Consider the following 17,752-nt stretch of genomic DNA (forward strand, 5'->3'; position numbering starts at 1 on the left):
TAAAAGTCAAAGCATGACTCAGACCAAGGACTAAATTCTTCGTACGCTACTGTGCAAAGGTCCCTCTTCATCAGGGAATGAAATACAACTCTGATTACCACATAACAGCAAGAAAATATGGAATGTTAACCATTCCGGTCATGAGAAAGGCATTACAGAGTGTATTGGAAACATGCAGCCAAAAAGGAGATCAGAGCTGTGATTTGTTATTAAGACATTCACACTAGATGGGAAGCACTAAGTAACATTAAGCTGTTAGGCTCTCTTTCTTCACTCTACATGCAGGAAATTACAATTTAAAGTAGTGTATGATCTTTCTAAGTCTTTAAAGGGGTCACGCACTATGAGCATCTGGCATGCTTATGTTGTCATTCAAGACCATGAAGTCCTCTTGCAACTTGCATTCCTAATAGAGCCAATAATGTATAATTTTCCATGTGTCACTTTATTGACTTGCTAATAGAACAGAGATTAAAGGTAATCTAAAAGAAGATAGACTGTGCATATTTAACAAAATTACAAGGCCTGCTAATTTTAATTTAATTAAATTGGAGTTTGGATAATATTTTATAAAGAAAGTCAATGTTGTAAGAATAAATATACTTTTTAAATCTTATGGTGACAACCCATAGATCAATTAAGAAAAAAACCCAGACTTATCCAGTGAAATTAACATTGTGAAATCCATCAAAGACAACATTCAAAGGTAAGGTTGAGGTTCTACCTTCATGTCCCGCTTTACTGAGTTATTGCAGCTCCTATTAATCCTGAACATAAGAACAGCCATACTGGATCAGACCATAGGTCCATCTAGCCCAGTACCCTGTCTTCTGACAGTGGCCAATGCCAGGTGCCCCAGAGGGAATGAACAGAATGGGTAATCATCAAGTGATCCATCCCGTCGCCCATTCCCAGCTTCTGGCAAATAGAGGCTAGGGACACCATTCCTGCCCATCCTGCCTAATAGCCATTGATGGACCTATCATCCACCAATTTATCTAGTTCTTTTTTGAACACTGTTATAGTCTTGGCCTTCACTACATCCTCTGGCAAGGAGTTCCACAGGTTGACTATGCATTGTGTGAAAAAATACTTCCTTTTATTTCTTTAATCTGCTGTCTATTAATTTCATTTGGTGAACCCTAGTTCTTTGTTATGAGAAGGAGTAAATAACACTTCCTTATTTACTTTCTTCACACCAGTCATGATTTTATAGACTTCTATCATATCCCCCCTTAATCATCTATTTTCCAAGCTGAAAAGTCCCAGTCTTATTAATCTCTCCTCATATGGCAGATGCTCCATACCCCTAATCATTTCTGTTGCTCTTTTCTGAACCTTTTCCAATTCCAATATATCTTTTTTGAGATGGGGTGACCACATCTGCACGCAGTATTCAAGATGTGAGCATACCATGGATTTGTATAGAGGCAATATGATATTTTCTGTCTTATTATCTAGCCCTTTCTTAATGATTCCCAACATTCTGTTCACTTTTTTGACAGCCCCTGCACATTGAGTGGATGTTTTCAGAGAACTATTCACAATGACTCCAAGATCTCTTTCTTGAGTGGTAACAGCTAATTTAGACCCCATCATTTTATATGCATAGTTTGGATTATGTTTTCCAATGTGCATTACTTTGCATTTATCAACATTGAATTTCATCTACCATTTTGTTGCTCGGTCACCCAGTTTTGAGAGATCCTTTTGTAGCTCTTTGTAGTCTGCGTGGGACTTAACTATCTTTAGTAGTTGTATCATCATCAAATTTTGCCACCTCATTGTTTACTTCTAAGGTCATCTGGTTTCTGGGGTTAAATGTCTACAACCCATTGCATTAAAGATTGCGTCCCATGCCACCTTGACTTTCCAGGACTAGATTCTCTAGCCTGTTTGCACAACTTCAGCCATGACAACTAGAATCTTGTCACATCTTGCTAGCTCAGAATTCTCCCAACCTGGGGAAGTCCTCAGCTGGCATAAAACTAGCATAGCACCCCCTCCTCTTCCTAGTCCTAGGGGACATAAGTGGCAAGAAGAGAGCTGGATCTCTATTTGTTACCAGCTGGTATATATTAGAGCAGCCAGGGCCAACATAATGCCAGCCTGAGAATCAGGGAGCCATATCTGGATGTTTTGCAGCCCTTCTGACCTCTGCTGGGCCCATTGGACACAGTGAACCTGAACTTGCTGTCAGTTCTTGTCACAAATAAACTACAGGTAGAGATGTGTCCACTCACTCAGGAGGGCTGGAAAATAGTTCCCTTCCGACTCTATGTAATAGCATTGCCATCTCAGATGCCATCCTAACTGAAGCATCATATAACCATGGCAACTCTCCAGGGGCAGCATGTTTGAAATGAGTTCTGCTGTTTTCAGTATTGTGCAGTTGTGACTCAGAAGTTATGTGTGATAATGTGCATCAAATATAATGACTTAAGTTCTTTCAATCAAAATATTGCCGTTGCAGGTACAGGAGCAACTGGGGAACCTGTTCAGTAAACAGTGTTGTTTTTGCGGTAATCATTAGTCCTGCTCTGACTGCAGTCAATGGCCGTTTTGTCCCTGAGTTCAGTGGCAGCAGGAACAGGCCCCAGAATCTTCCCAGGCCCCTCTTCTGTCCCATGCTTGGAGCTGAACTTATCTGTTTTTGGAGGGATGATCGAAAGTTAACAACATGAATTGCACAGTGCACTTGATTTTAAAACAGAAACAAGCAAAACTCCCAGTGACAATCTCCTGACACAAATTTTATTTTATAAATAACTATTGCTAGGGGTGAGCATGGTCACATGCAGAGACATATGCATCTGTGTTCTGCATATGCTGACCTATAGGACACAAAGGATATCGGGTTCAGTCTTGGCTGTAATAGACTAGTCAGAATTGGAAACAATGACTGTAGTGCCGTCAGCAAATTTCTGGCTCTCCACAGATTAGGAAGTGGTCGCTCCTCATGGGAAGACAGATGAAGAAGTAATTCAGAATCACTAGATGGGTTTTTCTGCAGCTGAAAGTGGACGGGGATTTATTCTTTTAAAGAAAGCCATTTTATGTTATTGGGCACATTAGGAGCCTTTTTGATGGTTTGTAGGATCAATTTAAGTTAACTAGAATAATGTTTTGTCATGGTAGGTACACAATCTGCATGCGTCATGACTACAGTCTCTAAGAAACTTCTGTTTATAATGAAACGTCTTTGACCAGGCTTTAGTTACTAATCCTTGATGTGAATCAAGCAGAGGGCGAGAGAGAGAGAGAGACTCACAATGAAAACAAAGAGCCTGTATGAGGGTACCGGAGGGACACTTATTACCTTTGGGATTATAAGCATTTTCTCTGGAATTTTTGCTTTCTTTCCTGTTTTTTCTTATAAGCCTTGGTTTGCTGGCTGGAGCGTTCGAATCGCCTGTCCCATCTGGAATGGAACTTTGGTAGGCCACAACAAAAATGTTAGCAGGGAAAAGGTATTAGAGAAGTTACTTAAATTCTAAGAAAAGTCAACCATGTCTGAATTTGTTTCCTATTAATATAAACTCTTTAAAAAGAAGTACTTGGAGTATTCAACATTAAATTAAATACAGGAGCTCCCTGCAACTCCTTGATAAGATTTAACTTTGCAGTAAATATTAACATATTGATTATTTCAGGATATTTGCCTCTCTCAATTTTTCTTTGCTAGCAAAAACGAAACTCTACAACTCTAGGCCAAATCAGGATTTCACCAGTGTCAATGTAAAATAACATGACTGGAGATATACTCATGCAAGTGATAGTAGAATTTGGCTCCTCTCTCACACTGATTAGCTGCTCTTAGGTTCATGTCCTTTAGTTTCAGCAGAAGCCTGTTTATGTTTTAGGTTTCGAACTATGCCTGAAGATGAATACAAGTGCAGCAAGTTTTTGAGTTAAAAATTATGCAGCCCCATGAAATCTCTATAATAGTTTAAGACTCAAATTCTTCTCTAACTTACACCTAGTGCATCCTCACTCATTGCAGGGGGGTGTATGTTACAGGACAGAATTTTGTAACAAAGAGACTGCAGCTTGTAAAGGGTTACAAGTTCCAGGCTGACCCCATTGCTGTTGGGTGGAGTGTAAAAGGAAGGGGAAGCTGGGTCAAAAGGAGAATTAAAGGGTGTCCTTCCTTCTTTCCTACTAGCTGGTGCCGCCAGTGTGGGGAGCCTCTGGGGAATTATTGCCCAGTGATTTTCAGTTGATCTGCTTTCGGTTTTGTGATTGTTTGGATGATAATCCAGTCCTGAGGAAAGGGCTTTAAAAGGATGGGGGCTTGGAGTTTTCCTTCAGTTCCCTGGCTCGTGAAACCACCCACCAGTTTCTACCTTCATTTATTAGAAAAGAGGCATCAATAGATGCTCAATTAAAAATCCTTTACTTTGAGCCCCTTGGATTGCTGATGTTTTTGAGAATTGCTGATGTCCTGCAGATGTTAGGATCCAAATAATAAATTGCATTAAAATAATATGCCAGAACTGATTGAATTATGTTCTATGATCCTCATCCTATCTCTTCCACCAGTGTTTAATTGCTGTTTTGGGTATCGCTTTACTTAAAATACTGCTGTTGATAGGATTAGGGTGTTTCTAACATCATCGTTTGTTTAGGGATGATGTTGTGTCCACTTCCTCTACTGCTAAAGTCTTCCTTCACTTGATACATTCCACAAAGAGATGTGGACAAACATGGAGTGGGTTTGATTTAGCAAAATGAAAATAAGGCTGGTACAGCCATAAATCCCATTTTATCCACGCCACTAAATTTAAACTTCCAGCTTTGCCTCAGCTCTGATTCCACAGCCCCTTGAACTAAGGAAAAACTAGGCTGTTTCATCAGTTTTTAAGCAGAACTTTTCATTGCCTTCAAGAGGGAGGTCAGCTTAAAACTGGATGGAAGACTCTGGCTCCAAGTCCTGAACCTGGTAAAGCCATTGCTAATTTAGTGAACAAACAAGTTGTTACATGTATGAGCAGATTTGTTTGCACTGTGCTGGCCGAGATACCATATCATGGTCACCTGGATCACCTGGATCGATCGGTCTTCAGCTGTCGTTAAGACTGCGCCGATCACACCACGTCCGCCATTCCTCTCGCACTCTTGCCTTTCTTCTCCACGTTCGTCCGAAACGTTTACGTCATCTTCCCACCTTCTTGGAGGCCGACCAGGTGGTCTTTTCTGTTCGCGTGGGTAATGATTGCGGTCCACCTATTGTCCGTGAACCGTGCTATGTGGCCCGCCCATCGTATCTTATTATATCTGCTTTCCACAACAATATCTTTCACACCACTGAGTTCTCTAATAGTTTCATTTGGGATACGATCCAAAAGGGAAATTCCGAACATAGCTCGTTCCACTGCCTTTCAGCTACCGACAGCCGCTGTTCTTCTCTCTTCGTCAGTGCCCACGTTTCACTGCCATATAGCATGGCTGGCAGCACTGTTGAATTGAAGATATTTGTACGTGTGGTCTTGTCGATTTTTCCTTTGAGGATGTCCTTGATGGAATTAAACGCACACCATCCTGCCCGAATCCTTCCCGAGAGTTCTCCGTTCATGTCTTGGCGCATATCATGGTAATAGAAAGAATTCTTCATATTGCTTATGTTTGGCCCTGCCCATTGATCCAGCACCATTCATCCTAAAGTACAAAGACAGACAGCCAGTGGGTGCTAAGTAGAGCTGGCTAAAACTCAGAATTTCGGGTTTGCAGAAATTTTCAACTTTTTGAAATTTGGTTTTGTTCCAAGTGTGAATGAAACTCATTTATTTATTTATCTATTTATTTTCTGTGAACCAGAAATTCCAATAAAGGTTTGGTTTGGAAACACCAGCACAGGCAATGAAATACACTCCATGGGCCCTTGCACTTGCTAAAAGAGCAGCAGTGAAACTGACAAGAATCACGTCAGCTTCGCAAGCTGCTGCCAGGACTTCCAAAGTCTGTGGCTTCTGGGCAGCCCCACCACAGGGTCTGCCCTAGGGCTTCCAAACTCCTGGGCCAGCTGGCTCCCCAGTCTGCCTGACTCTTGGGGCAGTTCACTCACCAGGCTGCGGGAGTCAAGCAATCAGCTGGCCCAGGGGGTTGGATGCCCTAGGGCCCCTGGCCCAGAGAAGCCCACGTGGTGGGGCAGCCTCTGAGCCACAGACACGAGAAGCCCGTTCCAGGACTTCCATTCTCCCAGCTGTGCTGTAGAGAGAGCCTGGAAGGCTTGAGAGCCCCATCCTGAGCCCCACAACGACTGGGATATGGTGTATTAGGGGGTATTTCTGTGCAAACCACCATTTTTAGATTTTCCAGGCAGCGGTTCTAAGCCTGGTGGCAGTTGTTACAGGACATCCCAGGTGCTCCACCATGGTGAGGGGCCAGTTTGGTAGGATGTGCTGAGACTGGGGTCACCCATCTCTACTTTAGACTTGCACTTATGGCCAAGTCATGACCGAGTGGAAACAGAACTGTAATAGGCAGATTGGTTAAATGGACTAGGAAAGGCTGCTTGCAGGGGATGAAGGTGAGAGACGGGGGCTGCTGGGAGGTGGTTTGATGCACAAAGATGATTGCATAAGGGGGATGCAGTAGACACACAGAGGTGCCTGAATGATAGGTAAGGGATGGTAACATGAAAGAGATTGGGTGCTGTGGGAGGGTCTGACAAAAGAGGTACATGGGGGCTGGGGAAAGTCATGGAAATGTACCATTTTGGTGGGTTACGGACATTTGGTAGGGGAGGATCAGGCCAGAATGGGTGCATGTGGAGCAGGGGATGGGGAAGGGAATTGGAGCTGATGGTGGTAAAAGGATGTTTCACTGATGGACAGCCCATAGAAAATTGTCTGGCTGATGGGTCAAAGCAGGCTCATGCATTTGGTGCTCAGTGCACGTGTATATGGGAAGAACGCAGAATGAGCACAAACACAGATCGGTAGGAAATCTGACTCACCCTTCTCTTTATCCATTGACTGTCTGGAGTCCAGGAGCAGGAGGCAGAGTGCATCATGTTCATTGGCCTCAGGCACTGACAGTGCTGAGGGGGGATTCCAGAGAGAGAGAGGAATATGACTCTTTTTCCTTCTCCAGCACTGAACTAGATAATGGAAATAGCCTTGTAGATGTAGGAGCTGCAACAGGTGAACATGGTGTAAGACTGTAGTGCAATTGTTTCAGGCAGACATTGATGCACAGAAGCTGACCAGTCTCCTACCACTTAAAGGTTCATAGAATATCAGGGTTGGAAGGGACCTCAGGAGGTCATCTAGTCCAACCTCCTGCTTAAAGCAGGACCAACCCCCAAACAGATTTTTGCCCCAGATCCCTAAATGGCCCCCTCAAGGATTGAACTCACAACCCTGGGTTTAGCAGGCCAATGTTCAAACCACTGAGCTATCCCTCACTCCTGGTTGCCTTGCTTGTGTTAAAAGTCCTGCTAGGCAGGGCAGTACTCGGATCCCAGGATTCTGCAGCCTCCATATTTAGGTATGTACATGACCCCAGGCAGTGAATGGGGAGATAGGTGGCTAAGTGCCAACTACTTTAGTTCTAAAAATTCTGCTAGGCGGCAGCCTGTTTAGGGAGTTTGGCTGTACAGTGCTGAGCAATGCCTTTAAAAACAAACCCTGAGTCAATGGAAAGAATCCCATTGGCTACATTGGATCAGATTAAGAATTAAGAAAAAAACAAATGGCAGTGCTTACAAAACTGCAATGTTATGGCATTTTAAACGTTGGGATAGAAAGTAACATTTCTTGCCAGAGTATTTAAAACAAACTGGAAACTGATCATCTACTAATTTAAATTATCTGCTTGGAGCTAAACCAGCATGATGTATAATCCCTCCCCTGCTTTTATCCATCTTCAATTTTTACTTTGTTCCACCAACCACATGTGTGTTAAGTGTAAATTGAACCCCTCTCAGTTGGCAAAGAAGATTGTGAAAGAGTTTGGCCCTCATCTTATAGTGCAGCCTCAGTATTACAATTACTCTTAATAGTACCCTTATTTTGTAGCCTAATTTATTCTGGCTAGAACCCTGTAGGATCCCCTGCCTGTGGCTTTTCTCCTGATTAATTTAGCCAACAACCACTCATGACTCCAGATGTTTCTGCTTTCATCCATGAGAACTTTATGTTATGGTTATGCCAAGATTATAATTTCAGGCTCGGCCTCAGGAGAAGTATTTTCAGATTCCCTAAATCAAAAATTTTAAATACAAAGTGCCATGGAAAATGAAAATCTAGGTCTTAAAACATTTATCATGCTAGAAATGGGAAACAAACCACAAGACCATATTGCTCAAGGTTCGGGGTTTTCAAACTTGTTAATACATTTGCCTCTATGTGAGCAATGAGAGTCCAAATTATGCTGTTTTCTGATCTTCTGGCCTTCAGATTCTTCTTTCAGACACATTTTCCTTTGGTGGTTCCATTCACCAACAATATATTATTAGGAGCAAAGATATAGGCAGATCCAAGATTCATGGGCTGGCAAAAAGTTGAGCACAGTGAGACAAATTCATTTCTGATATATTTAGCATAAAAGGAGTCATGCCTCCTTATCTTATACTTGTTGGGAATTCAGCATAGTAACCATACATCTTCCTCATCAACTTCCTATTGATGAATTAGAGTATACTGGTTCTCCTAGCTTCAGTCAACCTTGTTAGCATACCCTTTGTGCAGTCAGACTATAGTCATTAAGGTTAACAACTCTCTATTGTCCGCAATCTTATGGGTATGTGCTAAAATCCATCAGCCTATGGTGGATTCCACATGTACATAGAGGTATTCAATGCTACAGTAATTTTCACAGTAACAACTTCATAATATCAACCAGAATTCATCGGTTGTACAGACAGAGTTCCCAAATCATCACCACCACATACAGTCAACCTCAGTCTATTGCTACCTTCAGTTACACCTTTGCCACCCTACTGGGTGTGATGCAGGTTTAATGCATATTAATGAAGGCAGAAATTGGCCCATCAGGTTGTGATAACAATTTAAATGTTTGCAAAGCATTTCAGAATTTAAATTACTACTAGCATTATGAAGTATTATGGGTGTAACTGTCTGTTTCTCCCATCCACAGGCTGTTATTGCTGGTGTACTTATCCTTTTGGCTGACAGAGGACAAACACAAAGATCACTTGTAAGCTTATGTCATTATTCAATATGATGTCAAATACAGCAGAGAAGTCAGGGGAACTGCAGAGTTAATCCAGATGATATATTCAAGGGGAAAAAGCATATTTTGCTACTAAAGCTGTGGATCAAATACACTCTACAGGGCTTAAAGTGAATAAGCTTTAAACGTTCTACCAGCTTGGTGATTCTACTAGTTCCAGATTTACTTCCTGTCTTTAAAATGGGGATTTTTGTTAGTATTTAAGTTTGGAAGTTAAGGCTGCCCACTGCAATTTACTTCTTTCTGTGATACATGACAAATGCAGAAATAAAATACATCTGCTCTAATTTATTCTAGTGTTTTTAGCAAAACTTGGTTTCACTGCATCCATCTTCGCTGTAGAGACTCCACATAATTTTTTATAGCAAGTGGCATATATGACATTTATTATGCTTATTTTCCCCTCCAATATGTTTCTTATTCTGGTTACATTAGGGTTTAGAATATAAAAGAAGTGAAGTAATAGGAAATCTCCCACCCTCTTTAGTTAAAGGTTTTTAATAGATTTTTTTTCTCTCTCATCAGTCAGAAGAGTAATAGTATGTTTCTGTCTCCATTTCAGTGGGAAGCTAGTTTCACCTTTGGCATATTGAGCATCATGGGCTCCCCAATTCAATTTGCTGTTGCAATTGTCTCCATCCTGCTTGGTCCATACTGCTACTATTCATTTGCTGGGATTGCAGGGACTAACTATCTCGGTTATGCAGTTTTGTTCCCTTTTCCCTACGAGGAATTTATGTCTCTTTGCAAGGACCCACTGCACTACGAGTGGTACCATCTGATTCTACAAATTCTAGACCTTTGCTCAAGTTTTGTCATGTTTTGTGCTTCTTTGGCTATTGTGATCAAGCTCACTGCAAGACTGCTCCAATTTGGACATTTAAATGTGAGTATTAATCATTATGGGGAAGGTGGATTACTGCCAGTAACACAGTAGCTGTGACTACCAACTTCCCTTTACTTAGTGGAATGTCAAACCTGCTCAAGGGTAGGCCAGATCCTGAACTCACTCACACCAGATTTACACTTCAATAACTCAACTGAAGAAAACAGAACTATTCCAGATTTATACCCATTCAAATGAGATAAATATGTGGCCCTGTGTATCCTTTGTGCCCTCATACTATTTCAGCTAAACAGGATATTCCTTTAGCATATGCAACAAGGGCCTGTGATATTAGGACCTGATCCAACACCCCCTGAAATCAAGTGGAGCTTTTTCTTTGACTTCAATGGGAGTCAAACCCTTGGAGCAGAAGCTCTTGAATTCGCTCCTCCTTTACCACTGTGAAATTCTGACTGGCTACAGTGTGGGGTATGGTTAAAAGCTATGCAGGCACAGACATGTTACCTCAACAGCAAGGCAAGGTGTCAAAAATCATCATCATTAAAGGTGTGTGATCCCTACTCTGTGCGCAGATTTATCAGGTACTGTCTCTGAAAAAGCATGGGAAGACTCAAGGCTAACGTACAGGCAGCACTAGGAGTCAAGGCCAAACTTCTTGGCAGTTAGGAGCTGTCAAGGCTCAATCCCCACTCTGTCACTCTGAGTGCAGAAAGTGGGGGCCCACAAAGATTCTAAAAATTAATACTTGCCACTCCAGGCTTGTATTAAACTCCCAAGATTACACTTTTCTCTGACCTTGGCTTGGTAAACGCTGCCACCACCCAAATGCAAAAAAAAACCCAACCCTTGGACCCAGGAAGGAGCACTTGCGAATCCTCCCTGTGGGGTACCCTAGAGCCCTTTCACCCCCACCCCTCCAGGGAAGAGCTGAGAAAAAAAACAAAATTAACTGTTGCCCCAAGCTAATCAAACAGCATATGCACAATCCTGTTCTTAAAAAAACTAAATTTCATTAAAAACAAAAAGAAAGAAAATACATCTGGAACTTAGGCTTTTGCTAGATTTTAAAAGAGCAATTCCAAAAATCATGCACCCAAAATAGCTTTCTTGGGGCTTCAGCTTAAAGGTTACAAGCAAACAAAAGCATCTGGGGTTAGCACAGAGGAGATCCATAAGCCAAAATAAAAAATAAACCTGATTGTGTCTAACTAAAAATTCCCTATCCAAATAATTTCTTCTAGGTATGGAAGATGAATTTTCATACCTGGTTCATGCCTTACACAGCATTCCTGCTCCGTGTCTACTTCTCTGGAGAACAACAGACAAAGGGAAAGTTTCTTTCCCAATTTTAAAAAGTTCTACCCTTCCCCTTGGCTCTTTTGGTCAGGGTGCCCACTCCTTTTCTTTTACCTGTGGGCTTGTTAACCCTTTCCAGGTAAAGCAAGCAGAGAACAGACACCAAGAGGCATTTTACAGCTAGCTGGGTGTTCATAAACAGGGGCTACCTGCCCCTTCATTTATCACAGGAGCCATACCAAAATCCTACCCACACCTATCAACTGTCTCCCCCATGTGGCACACCACTTATTTCAAACCCAGATTTACCTCTGTTCCACTCAGATCTGGAATTATCTCACCATTGGTTCAGTTACATGATTAACATTAGAAAGTATAGCAAACTTTATGGTAATGAAAAGAAGCCCACATTGTTTCAAGCCTCCTCGATTGTTGTTTTTTCCTGTAACTGTCACTTGGAGCCAATCCCGCATCCAATGAAATAATGGCAAAATTCCTGTTGATTTCAGTGGGTGCAGGATTGGGTCCCTTTTGGACATTTGAAAATCCAGGGTAATCAAAAATGATCACTGCTTACACCACTATATGACTCCAGCACACCATGATTCATTGGCAACAGACCTCTCTCATCTTTGTCTAAAGTAGATTGTAAACTACTTGAGGCAGGTGTGACACTGCACCCCATATTCTTCATAGTGATATTATTATTATATGATTATAGCATAATTATGGTGTATTTTATGCAAGATAAATCACGTGAGGTATCATTGAAAAGGTTATGATTTGCTGAATATGATTATCCTATTTGTATGCATGTTTCATTTTTGTATCTGAAGTTATAAATACTTACTCTGTATCTGTATTTCAAATGTAGTTACATCTAGGTAATGCCCACTAGACAAGATGCCTTCAGTCTAAATAGGAGTGGGAAAGGGCTTATTCACGATAAAGGGCATTAGGAAAAACAATAGGCCTTAGGAGAAGCTTATCCCAGTGGTAAGCCTTCCTCAGAACCTCCTGTAAGTAATGGCTGCTATTGACTCTACAAGGACGTGTGACCACATGATTCTGGACTCCATCTTAGGATGTCAGTATTTTTCCACAAACTGGTCTGGGAACCAAGCTTTGAAACAAAGGGTTCCCACCATATGCTAAAGCTATATAAGGCAGGGGAGTGACATCATTTGGGGTTCTTCATTCCCCACACAAGAAGACTCCTGGAAACACCTGAGGAACAAAGACTGAACTGGGGGAAGTGCTGGACCCAGGGAAAAGGGATTTCTAGTCTGTGCACAAAAGACCTGGGGATTCCAAGCTGTAAAACAAGTGTAGCTTGTGCCTTAAGAATCTACAAGTCCACCTGTCCCATCAGTTAGGGTGAGAATCTACTATTCATATCCAATCTATCTAGTATATTAAGCTTAGTTTGTGTTTTTTGTTTATTTGCTAGGTAATCTACTTTGATCTGTTTGCTATTACTTATGATCACTTAAAATCTATCTTTGGTAGTTAATAAACTTTTTTTGTTTCAATCTAAACCAGTGAGCTTTGACTGGAGTGCTTGGGAAAAATCTCCGATTGGTTATCGCAAGTGTGCATTGTCCTCTTCACATTGAGGGAGAGGCGGACCGAGTATTAAACCCATACACTGGCCAGATTTTACTAGGGCAATATGGTACTGCTCTGGGGTCTTAGGCTGGGAAGCTGATGGTTAGAGATCCTGCGTGTAACTGCAGCTGGGTGTGTCCCTACCTGTGTGAATTCTGGTGAAAGTGTAGGCTGTAGGGCTTTGCAGCTTGTCACAGCAGTACAGTGTGAAAGGGAGCCCAGGCTGGGAGGAACCTGTCACAGCAGGGACCTCGCCTTCTTATTTGGTACTGTTGGCACTTATTGAATAATGAATCATGTCACATCAGTGGCCATTAAAGGGCTACAAGCCTAATGAAAAGGTTGCAAGCCATGAACCTAGTTTAAAGTGAGGTTCGAAAGACCAAAGAGCTTGCAATCCACAGCACTGGACATCTCTTGTATTTGTATTTCCCATGAGCTTTATTGACATTGTTCATAATTTCCCTGCCTTCCATGGTATTTTTCAGAGGACATGAACTGACCTTTTGTTATTTTTATGGTTACTACTTCTTCTCCAATATATATTTCCCCAGACGGATGTTCCTGCATTCTGTTGACCACTTCCTATTCTGTTGGCCACTGTTAACCACTTCCTATTCTTCATTGAGAGCTCAGTCCTGAACATTCTGGCCCTGATCCAGCACTCAGGTAAGCACATGCTTTGAGTTAAGCACATGAATGGTTCCATTGAAGACAATAGGACTACTCACAGATTTAGGTGCTTTGCTGGGCCAGGGCTTGGGTGCGCAGCACTTTGCACAATCAAACCCTGATTATCTAAGAGTTTTCTCCTACAAGCAGTACAGTCAGTACCCTGTCTGTAGACCAGCCTCCAAGTGACTACCTAATTGATCCACCAGTCTTGAGACTCTTCTAAAACCCATCCTTCCCTGCCGCATTGCTGAGTCCACCCTCAACAAAGATTTATGAGAGCCTGAGCCGTGGATGAAACTGCAAAAGAAACAGCTTGGATGACACTGCAAAAGAAACAACAAGCTTGATTAAGACAATGCAATACTCTCCGTTCATATTTGTACCTTATTCCGTACTGCACTAGATCGTTTCTAGCATGTGAGTGTGGCATCCAGGTACATAGGAGCAATTCAAAAGTAAAACCTAAAAGAGCAGTGGGGAAATGTGCCAGCCTGACGATGGGGTTTCATTTAATAAGTAAAGATGCGAGTGTGGAAATCAAATCTGAAACAGTGACAGCCAGCATTGTCTGCATTCTTGGAGCAGCACTAAACTAGCAGAAAGAAAAGAACTGAGACACTGGCCCAGACATGCTCCAGCTGGCTGCAACTATATCTTCCCTCCTCCATGAAATGTAACCACTCAGCTTGTTTTCATTTCATTATTGGAGGCTATTTTTGCAACCTGCCAGGAGGGGGGAAAAAAAAAAAGGAAAAACATTCTTTAAAACTCTTTGGTATTTTTTGAAACGAACCTGTGGCTATGCATGTAACTTGTACTCCTTTTGCATTGAGCAACATACAATTAAATAGCCATCTACAACATCCACAGAATCAGCTGCAGCTGCCTCCAGGTAGTTGTACATTTTACCCTCTTTTTTGCCAAACTTTTCAATTCTCTTCTATGAATTCCCATTTGCAGGTGGGAGAACAGCCCCTCTTTACTATCATTATGTTTTGGCACCTGCTAGTCAGGAAACAACTGGCTAGCAATGTAAATCAGACATTTAATGAATTCATCTAAGGCCTGATCTTGTATGAAGGGGCTGGTTTTCATCAGTGGAGACACCTGGTGATGGGATAGGACAAGAAATTGGAGTCCCAAAGCAACTGCATATCACGTTAAAACAGGGTGGACAATTTTTTTAAAAAAAATCAAGGTTTTTTTATTTAAATTGGATGTTTTTATTTTGTCATTTAAATTATAATAAGCTTTTCTCTTTAAAAATAAATCGGTTTAAAATTAAATCTGAATTTAATACAATACATACAAAATATGTTAAGGCCTAAATTTATTATAATCTCTTAAAACAGTTAAATAAAAAATAAATAAGCTGAATCCATGAGCCTCAATCTAAACTTTTGAGTTAAAGGCTGCTTTTCTAAAAAAAGAAAGGACCAGGGGAAAAACATTTAACTTTTGAGGTCAAGCATAATAAATATGGCACAATAAGTCATGTACTTTACTGAGGGTTTGTTTTGTTTAATAAAAATGAATTTTATATGCTGTTTGTGTGTGTTTAATTAAATTCCAGTGACTATCCTAATGCAGCTTGACACAAATCATAAGCAAAAAGTTAATTATCTAGAAAATAAGCAATATATCATTCAATGTTTTCTAATATTCTAAAAATGTACAATTAATTAATAAGAATCTAAAAATATTAAGCTATATAATTACTTGTAGAAATGTATGTAGTTATAGCACACTTTCCTAGGTAGCAAAAATATGTACCAAATGTAGTGTAAAGATTCTACTTAGTTATAAATCAATGTTTTAATGGTTATATCAACCAACAAAATCAAATGGACCATCACCTGGCCATTCTTTGGCAGGAAGAAAGGTGTGAGCGAGAAATTTACATCTTGATGAAGAAACAGCTGGAGGTTCCCATCCCCACAAGCTTTCTGTCTCCTGAACCCCAACAGGAGATGAAGAAAAAATATCAGAATAGGGGACAGACCTCCCAAGTTCTCTCTCCCTCCACCTTTACTCACAACATTGACAACAGTAGAAGAACAAAGGAAACAGCGTTGGACTAGGGGAGGGATTGTGACTGAAAGATTCAGCCCATAGGACTGCTAGAATATGTGATGAGAGAGATGTTTGCTTTGAATTCACTTAGTTGTTAAGTTAATGTTTTACTTTTTATTTACCTGTAACCAAAAATTATGACTTTTATGCTTCAATACTTGTAGTCACTTAAAATCTATCTTTCTGCATTTAATAAACTTGTTTTATTGTTTTATCTAAACAGTGTGCTTGGACTGAAGTGTTTGGGAAACTCCATTTGAGATAACAGGATTTGTGCATATTATTTTTATTAATATAATGATGGACTTAAATGAGCTTTTATTGTCCAGGAGAGGACTGGGCAGTACAAGATGCACATTTCTGAGGGAAAGTCTGGAACTGGGAGCTTGCTGGTTTTGCCCTGCAATGTAATTCAAGAATGGTTGACCATAACACTCATACCATATAGCTGGGAGTGATTTACATGCTGGAGGCTGTGTGTGAGCAGACCAGAAGTGGTTGCTGTCATAGCAAAGCAGTGTAAAAGGCCCCCCAGGTTGGAGAATTGAGGGGACACTGCTGTTCAGCAATCCAGATTGTACCCTGGATAATGCCACAGTGAGTCCTCCAGGATGCCTAGAGAGGCTGAGGTGGAAGCAGCCAATCAGAGAGAGGCTGCAGGGAGCAGCCAATCAGAGCCCAGCAGCCACATATAAAAGGAGCTCCTGGAGGGTGCAGTTGCTGGCTGGAGCAAGGAAGGTGAGCAAGAAAAACTTCAGCCCTGAGATAAGGGTGAAGGCACTAGGGGCACAGGAAAGTGGTCCAGGAAAATGCAGGAAGTACTAATGGGATGCAGCAGGTGGCTGCTACTTATAGGTTCTCTGGGTCTGGACCCAGAGTAGTGGATGGGCCTGGGTCACCTCCCCTCCCCCCAGCAACTAGGGAAGTGGCCCATAGCCACAGGGCTGAAGTCCCAGAGACAGGGTCCACATTTGTGGGACTTTTGATACCACTCCAGAAGTGGTATCAACTATAAAGAGTGCCCAGCTGGAGAGCTGGGGCAACAGGGGAAAAGGTCCCAGGGAGGAAGCCCTGGGGGCACTACTCCATACCATAGCAGGGGCAATTTGAGAGACAGTTTAAGCCAGGATACTGTGAGAGGCTCTGTTGGACTGATAAAGGACTGAGCCCAGGGAGGGCTGCAGGAAGAGACCAACTGAGGGTACTATGAGAGGCTCCTGTTGGACTTGCATCCCGGAAGGGGTTTGTTTTGTTTGTGAACATGGACTGTGTGTGACTCAGCTGGAGGGCTGAGTCACTGAAATTCTCCTAAGTTTAATTGCCAGCAGGGGTCACTGCAAGCAGCACAATGCAGAGAGGGTGCAGGTGCAGACACACCTGGCCAACAGGTGCACTCATATGAGGTGAGTGGCCCTGTCACAAAGTTGTTGTTTTTTTTAAATGTGCCTTCTAGTTTTGGAGCCTTTTAGGTTACACTTGGGGGTCACATTTTCATGCTTTAATTACCAAACATGAGGGCAAGATATTTTATGTTTTCAATAGAAGTTGAGTCTCCTGTAATAACCTGACTCAGGGAGCTGAGGCTTTAAGTAAAATATCACGTCATGAGCCTAGCTGTAAAATCAAAAGAGTTGGCAAGACTGCTGCCGTTTTATAAAATCAGGGGAGAATCCAACAGCCTGCCATTGTGTTGTGGGGATACAAAGGGATTTTGTGCAAGAGGCTCTTTGGTAATATTGTTAATCAACTTTGGATTTACCTGTACTATAATGGGTATGTGTAGAAAGTATCAGATGCCTTGTCTTTGTGCTGTGCATTGGGTGATGGAGCGTGATTGCATGGATCTGTTAATCTGACATACTTAAACGTAGCCACCACTCTTTATATTTCTTTTGATAAAATGCTAAAAGTGTTTGAAATAGTAAATTTCATTGTATTTATCTGCCTTCTAAGGACAAAAGCATATATGGTAAACCAGAATCTTTGCTAATCTTGAAACATTTCTGTACACTTATTAGTCATTGGTAAAGCATGTTTTGATGAACATGGGGGTAC

General features: G+C 41.5%; 1 protein-coding gene across 2 annotated transcripts; it reads left to right on the forward strand.

The window, feature by feature from the left end:
* Positions 1 to 3,272: 3,272 nt before the first annotated feature.
* On the forward strand, positions 3,273 to 12,978 carry TMEM212 (transmembrane protein 212). 2 transcript variants are annotated; one of them, XM_054040145.1, is made up of 3 exons: positions 3,273 to 3,470; positions 9,103 to 9,162; positions 9,761 to 12,978. In XM_054040145.1, the coding sequence occupies exons 1-3, from the start codon at positions 3,273 to 3,275 to the stop codon at positions 10,133 to 10,135; spliced, it is 633 nt and encodes a 210-aa protein (XP_053896120.1). In that variant the 3' UTR covers positions 10,136 to 12,978. The 2 variants fall into 2 exon arrangements, with proteins under 2 accessions (XP_053896120.1, XP_053896121.1); XM_054040146.1 differs by having other exon boundaries at positions 3,273 to 3,437.
* The last annotated feature ends 4,774 nt before the right edge of the window (positions 12,979 to 17,752 follow it).

This window comes from Malaclemys terrapin, chromosome 9 (assembly GCF_027887155.1).
Source record: "Malaclemys terrapin pileata isolate rMalTer1 chromosome 9, rMalTer1.hap1, whole genome shotgun sequence".
Classification (NCBI taxonomy): Eukaryota; Metazoa; Chordata; order Testudines; family Emydidae; genus Malaclemys; species Malaclemys terrapin.